The following is a 12,895-nucleotide window of genomic DNA, read 5'->3' as shown; positions in this document are numbered from 1 at the left end:
CATCTAGTGTCTCGAGATCGTAGTCGCAACAACAGAAAATAAATCCACCACTCAGGCTGCCAGGTTCGTCAGACCGGGCCCAGTAGCCTACAGGAGACCAGAGTCTGTTTGAGCCTGTTTGAACCCGTCCCCTCTGGCAAATCACACCATAAAAACAATTACTGCAGAGGAGTTTGACTGACAGTTACCGTTTGCCGTTACCGTTAAGTAAACATGAAAGTTAGCTTACCGATCAAGGAGAAACGTAATGGTTTCAGTGTGCGTTTTAATGCGGTTAAACTCCTTTCTCTCAGTCCATGGAGTGAATCTTCGGCCTATATTGACTCTAGTTTTTGCCCGTCTCCTGTGACTCAGCTGCCAGGACAAAGAACACAGCTGCAGGATTGGCAAACTCCATTTCACCCAGTGCCAGACTACAGTAGCTGCACCCAACAACAGACAACCTGGCAACCAGAAATGCCCAACACTTATTGGCTGGTACCATAGAAACAGAGCATAAGAGAAAATCATTGTCAAACTCGTTAAAAAAAATTAAATATTAATTCAGACTAAATAAATATTTTTATGGAAAGGCACTACTTTCATTCTGTACCCCTCAAAACGGCCCTGTGGGTGTAATATATATTTTTTTAATATAGCTTTTAATGAAAATCTACATATTCAACCTTTAAATATACACTACATTAAATAAAATTAAGAAAAAATAAAACAATAAATACAAAGTAAATAAATAAATTAGATAACAATATTGTATATCAGCTGTACACATAATGTTCTTATTATTAAATAAATAGATTATTTGTAATTTGGATAGACTAAAAATAATTAATTATTATTATACAATTATATAATCATTAAAGGTTGGGTCGAGATCGTGAACGTGTCTTTGTTTAATGTTGACAAAAAAAATAACCGTTAGCTGAGGTCGCCGTCGTCATGGAGCCGAGTGACTGGGTAGGGGGCGGGCCCTCATCGTCTTTGCTCTGATTGGTCCGGCCTTCACCGGTTCTCTTCCTCATCGGTGAGCCCATTGAAGAGTCGGTTAATGCTGAAGCTGCTGTTAGTGCCTTACAGACGCATCTCTCACCGGTAAGTACCACGACACAACGTTATAAAACTTCTCTGTTCTCACGAGGACATGAGCGCGGGCCGCATCTTTAGCAGTTTACAGCTGAAACAGACGGGTCTCAAGTCTTGTCAGCCGGTCATCTGCAGCAGCCGGGGGTGACGCAATACGTGCAGAGGATGTCCACCGGCCTCTCATGTAGTTTGTGTAGGGCACTATGTTTTATGCAACGCGTCTTTGTAACACACCACCGGCCCCGGGACACGTTTTTATTTGAGACCCGTCGATGCAGAAACGTTTGCACGTAGGTATTTCAGACAATGGATGCATTTGCTGCCACACTGGAGACAAGACATCCGCTGCACACATACAGGACTGAGTGTATTTAACAATGAAACCATGCTGGAGGAAAATCACAGACCTCACGTTTACGCAACACGTCCAGCACGGGACTAGATTTACCCGGCGCTGGAAGAAGTACTCAGGGCTTTTACTGAAATAAAAGTAGTAACATCACACCGTAGAAATAGTAAAAATCCTGCATTCACAATGTAACTCAAATAAAAGTAAACACAAAATGTAAGAAGTACTTATTGTGCCGAATATTATACTTATTGATAGATTAATGTCAGTATCACTTTAATGTTGCAGCTGGTAAAGGTGATGCAGATTTGATTTACTTTGTATACTGCTGTGTAGCTTAATCTTGATAATATTTTGTATGATAATCTGAACATGTAAAGTAACCACATTGGCTAAATAAATCTAGTGGAGTAAAAAGTACAATAATGCCTCTGAGATGTACAGGCGCAGAAGTATAAAGTAGATTAAACGGGATTACTCAAGTAAATAAAGTAGGTACCACAAAATTGTATGTAATACAGCACTTGAGTAAATGTACTTAGTTGCTTTCCACCACTGGATTTCCCCTCAGATGACATATAAAGCCTGATATTCATGTCATCCTGCTGTACGTCCTTTTGAAAAGCTGCTTTTGTTTGAGTGTCTAACTTAATGTGTACTTTTTCTTTTTTCCAGCACGATGGCATCACAGTTACAGACAAAGGAAGACTTCCGGAGAGCAGAAGCTGTCTGTTTCGACGTGGACAGCACAGTCATCAAAGAAGAAGGCATAGATGAGCTCGCCAAATTCTGCGGTGTGGGGGATGCGGTCACTGAAATGTATGTGTTTTAGGCTAAATGTTGTCGTAATCACATTAACGTGCACTGAAAAGTTCACCTTTTATAGTTTTAATATATATAATCTTTTTGCTGTTTTTTCCTTTTTATTCAGGACGCGCAAAGCGATGGGCGGCTCGATGACATTTAAAACAGCCCTGACCGAGCGTCTCTCTATCATCCGATGCTCCAGAGAACAAGTGAACAAACTGATAACAGACCACCCACCTCAGCTGACTCCAGGCATCAGGTGAGTGTGAAGACGCCACTTTATTTGGGAAATGTCAGTAGCTCAGTCGACCTTCAGTTCCACCCCACAACAATATTGGTATGCACAGGAAATTTAAATGTTATGTGTTAATAAATCACTTCATCTGCCCAATTAACAACAGTACAGTATAGTGATTGATGTGGCAGATCGTCTATGGGGCTGTATTCAGCTTCTTTATTGGGCAAATAAGACCGTTTGCATGACGATTTCAAGTCGTCCTTCCTCGTTTTGTGCTCAAAGGTGCTCATTGACACTAAATTGACTGTAAATGTGCACGGTTTATGCGTGAATCTGCCTGGCCAGGGCTAGGTCCAGGTGATATTTTGCTACTGCCCTACTCTACAAAACTGGAAGAAAAAAACTGTGTTTCTCTGAAGGCGAGTGTTGTTAAATGTAGTTTAAATTTCTCTTTATCCAGGGAGCTTGTGGACCGCCTGCACCAGCGCAACATAAAGGTGTTCCTCATCTCAGGGGGCTTCCGCTGCATCGTTGAACACGTGGCCACTCAGCTAAACATTCCTCTGCATCACGTCTATGCCAACCGGCTCAAGTTCTACTTCAATGGTGAGAGCTAAAGGGGACGTCTCACTGGTTTCAGTGCGTTTGTCTCAAAATAGAAATGTGCATAATAAGGTGTGGAGTGGAGTGACTTCTAGTATCAAAAACAGCCTCTCAGATCTCACTTCTAATTATTTGTTTCGCTTCATCTAACGTGTCACAACGCGCCCGTCAGCTTGTTGTAGGAGAATCGTTCTAACATCTCTAAATTAAGTCAATGCGTTTCCCAGGAGAGTACGCTGGTTTCGACGAGAGTCAGCCCACGGCAGAGAGCGGCGGAAAAGGAAAGGTCATCAGCATGTTGAAGGAGCAATACGGCTTCAAGACTGTGGTGATGATTGGAGACGGAGCCACTGATCTAGAGGCGTGCCCTCCTGCTGTAAGTGTTCCCACCGCGTCTCGCGTTCTTTGCAGTTTTCAGTTTCATGTTTGATACGTCTTCTTGAAAAACACATGTGTGAATGCAGCGTTATCTCTTTTGCCCTCAGAGCGCATTCATTGGGTTTGGTGGGAACGTCGTCAGGCAGCAGGTGAAGGAGAGGTCTTTGTGGTACGTCACAAGTTTTGGGGAGCTGCTAAAGGAACTGGAAAAGATTTAAAGAAGCTGAACGAGTACTGTTACTAATTTTAACATTTTATATTTGCACCTAAGGGTGTGCCTCTGATGGTTTGATCACCATGCACATTTTTCCTTCTGCTCAATAGATTTTTATAATGAATGAAACTGTTTACACTAGTGAGACCAATTCTATCTTCACGGGGACGTTGCCCTGTTGATTTTTATACTAGAAGTTACTAAACGAAAAACCGAGTACTGTTTATGTGGCGGGTAAGAAGACTTTAGTGTTTTTGCACTTTTTCATCACAGCCTTTAGTTAAGCTAATAGAACTGCATATTATGACATGTGCAATAGAAATGTTTTATTTCTGTACGGGCACAAACAGCTGTAACCACACATGTCAATGAGTTAAGTCCTGTAAAGAGCATCAGCATTAAAAATAAGAACATGCTGTGTAAGACGTTGTTTGAACTGCTTTAATCTGTGTTGGTGTTCTTGTCCGTCCCTCTACATTGCTCCCGATGAACAAAAAGACAAGATAAACATGCTTCCTTTAACAAAGAAATCTGACATTACAATATGCAGCAACTTTGCTGCCCACTTTAGTGCCAGATTCACTCAGCCACTGAACGATAACATTTGTTTTCAGTTGATCATACACGAGTTATGCTCCGGTAAAAACATGTAGGATAAAAAATGTCTTTAAAACCAGGCATGCCGTCTTCCCAAGAAAAAAGTAGAAGCCAAAGTTACAAACACAGCACCATGAAACCGCAACATTACCGTGACAGGGAAACTAGGAACACCCAGAAAAAGCAACTAAAGGAGTGTTTGAGTTATAATGGACCTCAATCAAATATAAAATTATGAAGTTTTACATTATACACCGTGTACTTTATCTTGATTAGCTACAGAAATACAGTTTTCATGAATATACAGAGGCGTTCTCTCACTCAGCAATGGCATGTTTTGCATCAAAGTGCTGCTCCTCCGCACTCTTAAAATATGTTTTCCAAATTTACATTAAATAAATAAACGGCTACTGCAGCGAGCTCCAGCAGCACTATCCTATCTATCCTCACAGTAACACACCACGCAGCTGCTCGTCTTTTCAAGTAACTTTGGTTCTAAACTTATGAGATGAGCTCTCTTCGTGGACCAGTTTTAATGTGGCACCAGACGTTGAACGTAACGATCGTCAGGAGGTTCAAATTGGCCAAATTTACTCGTCCTGCATCACTGATAAAGAAGTCGTGATCGCCAAGGCTTGTAAGTTTAGTGCACTATTTTAATTGCTGATACATGGCCTCCTCTGCCCTGGTGACGTCTTGAAGTAATAAAGCAAGGACAAGAAAAGAGAAGGGGTGTTGTTTGGCGGCACTGACGGGAGGTTGAAACCATGATAGAGATGCTCCGGATGGATGTAACATTCAAAAACGGGGGTGCCACTCTATTTCAGCTTCCGCCTCGGTGCTCACTTCACTTGAGCGGGGAAGCCTTTGTCGGGATCATAATCCTTGAATCCATGTGTTGAATGAGAGGAACTGGAGAAAAAGATAATAGAGTTGATTAAGTGTGTCCTCACAGTTTAAAGTCCTTGTGATATTGATGAGGTTCAGCAAGCTCTAAAAAAGTCAATATGTTGTTACCCAAGACAAATTAAAGGCCTTTAAAAAGTGTCACACAGCTGTGGGTTTGCAGGGCATGACTTTTTTTGCTCACCTGTGTAATACACCACCTCGTCCCAGCCCTCCTGCTGCCAGGCGCCATTCCTTGTGTCTTCTCTGGACTGAAGGTCTTTGTAAGCTGCAATCAACAAATCACACTTTACAGCTCTGCTTATAGTTAAGGGAGTCACTGCAAAAGTCTGTAGCAGTTTTGCTTAATTTAGGGCTACAAGTAACTATTTTCTTTACAAATTTGCTAACTATTTTTCACTGTGACTCATTTTAACTCTGTTTTAGTCTCCACCAACTCCTGAGGCAAAAAGCTTTCTACAGGTGCGAAATGCTCCACGATGTTCACTAGCTCTGATCTGCTGTATGACGCTGGGCCGGTAGTCAGTTTATCAGAGCTTTCTCACAGACAACAGCCGTCTGCCGCAGCTGGAAACGCAGATTTGAGCGGTTAGACCGGACCAAAACAAAGTTCTGTGCCAGAAAAAAATCAAATCAAAGAAGTGAAAGTGCTAAAACCCTCCATAGATCTGAAAGGAGCTGATCATTATAAGTGGGTTCTTCACTACAAGTGACCCAGTTCAAATTACACAGTCAGCGGCTCCATTGTTTGTTTAAAAACATTCATTAGTGCAGCTGTAAGCTCAAAAGAATGAAAATAATGGCATGTTTTGTCTAAACAACAGTCTAAAACCTCAAATATATTTACAATAATATAGAACAGAGAAAATCTTCTGAATATTTTGCTTCATAAATAACTTAAACAGTTGATTATCAAAGCTGTTGTTGACTGACTTTCTGCGGAACAGCGTGCTCATCTACACTGTGACGCTGTCAGTGTGTAATTTTCCATAAAGCTGGTATTTGACCGTACCCCAGAGGTGATGAACCATGTAGAGGTTGCCGATCTGTGAGAAAAACCCTCCCACAGCTTCTCTGTTGTGCTGGCGGTATCCAATGGCTCGGGCCCTGCAGACAAGAACAACTTCAGTCCCAGCACAGGCTTCATCTGGCAAAACAAGACCGGGCCTCCACACAAGATATTTGAGTCTTCAAACAAGGAGTTCAACATCATCTTTGAATTTATTCTGGACCGTTTTTATGTACACAATTGGATTTAGTTTAACTTACTGCATACATGTTTATGAATCGTAACATCAGCCAAGTCCACGTGAAATGAGTGAACTGGTGTGAGTGGAAATCCATTATGTTTCCCCCCCAAAGCAGACAATGTACTCATTCAAATGTTAAGCACTGTCTGGATACAAAACTATAAAAGCTCCAGTTCTTTGTGTTGTTGTAACTTGAAGAAGACATTTAAGCCTCCAACATCACAAATTATATTAAAATTGCTTTAAATTGCTTTGCTGGCATAATCTAGATTTTTTAAAATACAGGCTGGTAAGTAAAGCCGAAATGGAAACAGAAGAAAATAACTGGAAAAAAATGACCTTGTCCTAGCTCGATCTCTTCATCAAAAGGGTTTTTTAAAAATTCAAATCATGTCTCTTTTAATTGGGAATGAGAAACCTCTAGGCAGAAAAACTTGGATGATATTCAAGTGTTTAAAGTTAAATTTACCTCAAGATCGTTATGTTTTCAGCTTGGTTTGTCTGCTTCTTTGTCTATGTGTCTGTTTGTCAGCAGGACTGTGGAAAACCTACTGACCTCGCCTTTCTGTTCATTTTCCAGTGGATTTAGAAACAAGTGAAAACTTGCAATCAGGACGAGTACAAAGACCAAGACAGAAATCCACTACAGGGCAATCAGAGAGAAAAAACCACGATGGAAAACTTGGGCGTGTTCAGACAGCTCACGTCTTCGACTAAATCAATTGCAATCAACCGCATTGCACACACACTGATAAATGTTGACCTGTCAGCTCCACATAATGATCATACCACTGAACTGGTATGCACACACATTTGTACTGTGCACATTATTCCTCTTGTATTTAAAACGTGGCTTGAGAACATGACAGTTCAGCTTCAAAATAGTGCCTCTCTGTGGAATAGCTCTTATTAATGAGAGCACGGTGAGGAAGGTTTCAAGTAGTGCAACTGTTCTGTAACTACAGTTCAGTGAATCAAATGACTTCAGGCTGCCTTACCAGTAATTACCCCACTCGATCATGGTTCCTGGCTGGAAGAAAGAAAACACAATATGCTTTATTACGATAAAAAAAAAAAAAAACAGCTTTCCAAACTACAGATTGATATAAACACCTTCTTCATCTTCTCTCCACAGAAGACACATCTAACACAAATAAATGATGCAACACAGGTATTTTGTCATTGTGAATGTGAAGATAAGATAGAATAACAACTACACCCAGAGGATTCTTCAATCATCCTCTGGTGCTTAAGACAACAAACGCCCTGCTGGTTCTGAGCAGTAATCTCAGTCCAAGTTGAGGGATAATAGCTGGCGTTCATCATACGTCACGGAGAGATCTGGAAAAACGAGTTAATCTGCAGATCGTGATGTGTATCAAGCATTATGAAGGACTAAGACTGCTTGCAACTGACTATTGAGCCACTGGATTGCTGATTTAATCTCAGTCATTCAGTCGTTTATGGAGATGGAGAAAAAGAAAAAGCAAAAGTGGGGACTGTTTGAGGACTGCTCTCATGAAAGCTGAAGACACAGGGTCACTTCATGTCTTACAGTAGTTTTTTTGTTTTTTTTAGGGCTGAGTTAATATGAGGTCACAGAAGCAAAGCATGTGACTTGAATACCATCAGTTTAAACGAGAAGAACGTGAGTGAGGTAAATAGAAAGAGTAACGCTTTCACTTTTTGTAACAAATGCTGTGGAGGTCAACTTCAGCTCTGAAGCTCCGGCTGCTGCAGAGGAGCTGCTCACAAGTTCACAACATAAGTACCAATACAAAATATTTGTTGCTGTCTGTTGTTTGTTGCTAGTTAGCCAAGACCTTACTACTTACTTACTACTATCTTCAAAGGTCTTTCACGAACATGTTGCTGTTTTACATATTCTTTAACTTAGGGAACACTCACTGTCCTTTCGTACCTAACATGGCTAAAGTCTAGCTTGGCGCGGCACGCTTGCCGGCCGCGGCCCAGTTGAGAGAGGTGGGCTTTTGTAAAGGCGGTGGTCTGATGCAGAGGGGGAGTGTTTACTGCAGATTTGGTCAAATAAAATGTTCAAAAACAGCCAGACAAAAACAAAATCTCTGAGGGGCGATGACGTGTAAGCAAGAAGCAATGGAGCCGTGGCTCAGATCATTTCAAGTAATGTGAGTACAAGTGAGCCTGGGCACGGATCATCTGGGCCTAGTGTGAGTGCGCCCTTAGGTTGAATGTGTTTTGGATGTCTATGGTACAGGCCGTCTCTACTCTTTTACCATTTCCCTTGTGTTGCTTTGATGTATTTTATGTCTTCTTACATGTGAAATAGTTTTTATGTGAAACTGCTTATGCTGCCATCTTGACCAGCGCTCCCCGAAAGAAGCGATCTTGTGTCTCAATGGGACCTTCCTGGCTATATAAAGGGTTAATAAAAAATAAAAATTTGTACTGGGGTAGCTCCTAGTGGTTATGATGAAAAAAGGTGACTTTCTCTGGACCAAAATGTAAATGAAGATATTGGTTATTAGTTCACTCATGTATATCATAATGAAGAAGTAACCAACACAAAGAGCAATCGTGCATTTCAGTGTTTAACAAACTCTTGTCTACGCTGTACACACCCAGCCGCTGTATTACCCTGGAGGAGCTCTCCTCAGTTGCTCTGCCTGCAGGTGTTACTGTAAATCCCTTTTAGGATTTAAGCTATACAAATAAGATGAACTTTAAAAGAAAGAGTGAGTAACTCAACATAAGCTGTAAGACGTTGAATAGAAGTTTGGACTGCAAAAGTGCTGATTATGTTCAAAACAGACGTATAATCCTACCACATCAGCCATCAGCCATCAGTCGGGCTGGGCTCACACTTTCAAACTCGCTGCATTACTATCACATTTATTTTTATTTATTCATTTTATCGTCTTTTTACCTAGTCATCTGTTAAATTCATTTTCCTATGATTCATTTGTCACTTTCACTGTTCATAAAAGCATCCCATCGTTTATATTGCCTTGTTGTTGTGTAAATATGTTTATGTGTATTGATTTCTATGTGCTTTTGTCTTTGCTCTGTCTGTCAAAGCACTTTGTAAACATTTGTTTTTAAAGGGTCTATATAAATAGTTATTTTTATTATTATTACAATTATCAACTCTGTGGTCTGTTACCCACCCTGAGCTGGTAGGACCTGAGTTCGTAGATGTTGGGGCCCTCTCTGGGAACAGGCTCGTTCCAGAAGCTGAACTCCAGCAGCAGCTGGTTTCTGCGAGACATCAGCATCTTACCCCGCTCCTTCCTGTACGCCGTGAACTCCTGCCAACAGACGGACACCGGTCAATAAGCTTTACTTCGACTGATGGCTATATCCAGTTATTAGAAAGCTACTAAAGAACTAAACAGGGGAGACGCAAACAAGATGCACCTGAAGGAGTCCATACCTTGTTCTGCTTGAGCTTGTTCATCACCTCGGTTAGAGCCGGGTATCCTCCTCTGTAACGCCACAGATGAACTGGAAAAAATGGAATAAATATATCATAGATGCAAAAATCACAGAAAGGTCAGCTGATTCAAAAGCAAGAGCATTGAAAGGAGCTGCACTCGACGTTCAGAACATTAATATTGCGGCAAACAAATATTTGCTATATAAAGATAGAGTGGAGTAATGACGCTCTGAGCAGAGAGTAACGTCACTCTCCCTCTGTGTGTTGATATTAGTGATCTCACCAGCCTGGTCTTGTTCTCCATACCAGGTGTTCCAGGTGCCCACCAGCTCACAGGGGTAGTACTTATCAGCGTGGATGGAGGGCAAAACATCCTCACTGTGACGAACGAGAAACACCGTTATACACTTTAATCACACGTGAGTTAAATCTGCATTCAAGTCTCATGAAGGAATTGAGTTTGAAAACAATGAAATTCAAATAACCGTCACATTTTTACGGTCATGTGTCTTCCGTCTAATGTTGCAAGTCCAAAATTAGACCCCGACTATGAGTGGACGGCCTCCAGTCATCTTAGGTATGAGCAACGTTGGTCTGTGAAGGACTGAAGTCATGCCAGCTTTGCAACCACTTCACAGAAATAGACTGCTCGGATTATTTTTACAACAGTGCACTAGGTTGTCCTGGTCTCATACCACTACTGCTGCTGTCACTTCTTTAGCTTTACCACAAGTTAACATCAGCATGCAGCTTAGACAGTGATAGGAACCAACACTCACCAGAGTTTGTTGTAATCCTCCAGGCACTCTGGCTTGACATTATGGACTGAAAAAGAAGATTATACTTAAACAACCTCACCATTACTACAGGATTAATGGTATACTTTTAAGAACAAATATTGTGCAGTGAACTTACATTGAATTTTGTACAGGTTACTTTCCTCGTTTTTGGTCAGTAGGTTGGCGTGCGTATCTTTCCTGGGGTCAACTTTCCTCACGAACAGCGACTTGAACCAGCTGTCCTGTCCGTTTCTGCTGCTCGATGTCGTGAATCCCCTGCAAACACAGATAAGACTCATGAGGAACAACGGATAAGATAAGGAATCATTTTACATCCAGGATGCATCTAACAGCGAGACTGGCCTTTTCATGTCCTATCTGGACACCTGATTAGATTTGCACTCAGTCAAACTTTATCATCTTTATATGAGCCAACATATGACGCTTCATTGACAGAAAATATAATAACACTTCATTTCAGGTTTATCCATAAATAATAATAAATAAATTCAAAATAAACCCTGGCATCCTCAGACTGTTTCCATGCATCACATTGTGATACAGCAGGTCACAGTATTTAACAGTCTGTACATTACCTTTTAAATACTAGTTACTTTTCAGATTCAGATATATAATACAACATATAGTCAACAAATGTGTCGCATTATTATAAGATAGGACTTAACTGCAGCATATAAAGTAATAAATATTAGCTCCACCTTCACCATCTGCAACATTAAAGTGATGGACACATTAATGCATCAATAATTATAATCAAAATATATGATACTATTCTGAAACGGGTCATTGTCATTGTGGACATGTGAGAATATCCACTGTGTATTTTGATGCTATTCAAAATGTAATTAATTGCTTTTGATTGTAAGAGAGTATTTATAGTGCTTCCTCCTGCACTGATATAATGTTTATGTTTCTGAATTATTCACTGTTTTTGACACAGAAGCAAATTCATCATGTTTTACAGTAAACTATCAAATTGACCTTGAGCGTTTGCGATGCTTAGTAACAAAAGATGACAGAAACTTGTGTTATTACACCTTCAGCAGCAAATACACGCGGCTTTAGTCTAAAACATACCGTAATAAAGTATGTTAAGGTGCAGTTAAAGCAGTCAGTTTAAGCTGAAGGCCACTAAAGGACTGGCTAGTTCAGGGGCTAGCTCGCCCAAGCTCACCGTCGCCACCACAGAAACCTACTGAATAAAAACACACAACAGCGGACTACAAACACTACAGAGATGATTACTGAACACACACACTGAAGACTGCCCCCACCTGCTCCACACGACGAGCTGTCCGGCCGACTGGGCCCTGCTTTTAGCCCGACCCAGACCACCGCTGACTCTGTGAAGGACTCCAGTCGCCATCTTCAACGGTTCTCATGCGCCCGGAGCAGTGACCTCCTGTGACCACCAGGGGCCGCTGCTGCAGCGCCGCTGCTGCGCCGGAACATCCGTTGACCGGGTCACCGCAGTCCCCTGTTACCATGGACACGGACCTACTAATGCACACATGTCCACATTTTCTTCAGTAAAAAAAAGATAGAGAAAGTATCATACAATTATTTATATCCATTTTCCATTTTTGTATCATGTTCCAGAGTTATACACAAACCAAAAATTTATTTCTGAATGTAGAAAGAATAAAAACGTAAATTAAAATGTATAAAGACAGTAAAACATAAAAAAAAAAGGAAGAACAAAAACAAAAACGAATGGGGTCTGCTAAACTAAGGAAGTAAATTTGAAATATCTAATATCACTTTAGGTTTCCATAGTGTTCAAATATAAGTTTAAATCCGAATCTTTAAAAATATAAAAGGAGGGTGGTTTGTTAAGTCAGATCATTGATCATCATCAGGTCACCGCAGTCCGCTGTAACCATGGACCTACTAATGCACACATGTCCACATTTTCTTCAGTAAAAAAAAAGAAAGTATCATACATTTATTTATATCCATTTTCTATCACATTTTGGAAAGATTTGGAAAATTTTCTTTTTGATAAAACTATAGTTAGGTATCATTTTGATGAGAAAATTATTATTTTTGGCTCCTTCTCTCACAATAATATCACAATTGATGTCATCATATTACGAGGTAAATTCCACATACATGAAGTCATTCACACTATTTGAAATTGAATTAAACATATGAGTCTCTGTCATATGTTGAATCCAACAAAAAATGCTTATCAGCGATTGAATTTTATTCAAATTACATTCAGTGAACTTGTCGGCCATTGTAACTTGCCATTGTCT

General features: G+C 40.6%; 2 protein-coding genes across 2 annotated transcripts; one reads left to right on the top strand and one right to left on the bottom strand.

The window, feature by feature from the left end:
• The first annotated feature begins 1,031 nt into the window (after positions 1-1,031).
• psph (phosphoserine phosphatase) lies at positions 1,032-3,902 on the top strand. The gene is made up of 6 exons (XM_083914543.1): positions 1,032-1,089; positions 2,105-2,248; positions 2,361-2,495; positions 2,935-3,080; positions 3,305-3,453; positions 3,563-3,902. The coding sequence occupies exons 1-6, from the start codon at positions 1,046-1,048 to the stop codon at positions 3,671-3,673; spliced, it is 729 nt and encodes a 242-aa protein (XP_083770669.1). The 5' UTR covers positions 1,032-1,045; the 3' UTR covers positions 3,674-3,902.
• Positions 3,903-4,095: 193 nt separating this feature from the next.
• On the bottom strand, positions 4,096-12,046 carry LOC310947659 (protein NipSnap homolog 2-like). The gene is made up of 10 exons (XM_083914542.1): positions 11,912-12,046; positions 10,753-10,892; positions 10,617-10,662; positions 10,121-10,215; positions 9,835-9,905; positions 9,569-9,709; positions 7,421-7,452; positions 6,185-6,279; positions 5,357-5,440; positions 4,096-5,178 (listed from the first exon to the last, which is right to left on the bottom strand). Exons 1-10 carry the CDS (start codon positions 12,001-12,003, stop codon positions 5,114-5,116), a joined length of 861 nt encoding a protein of 286 aa, XP_083770668.1. The 5' UTR covers positions 12,004-12,046; the 3' UTR covers positions 4,096-5,113.
• Between the last annotated feature and the right edge of the window lie 849 nt (positions 12,047-12,895).

Source organism: Echiichthys vipera (genome assembly GCF_963691815.1).
Source record: "Echiichthys vipera genome assembly, chromosome: 5".
Taxonomy (NCBI): Eukaryota; Metazoa; Chordata; class Actinopteri; order Perciformes; family Trachinidae; genus Echiichthys; species Echiichthys vipera.
Note: the sequence above shows the minus strand (reverse complement) of the source record. Positions and strands in the feature narration are given on the sequence as shown.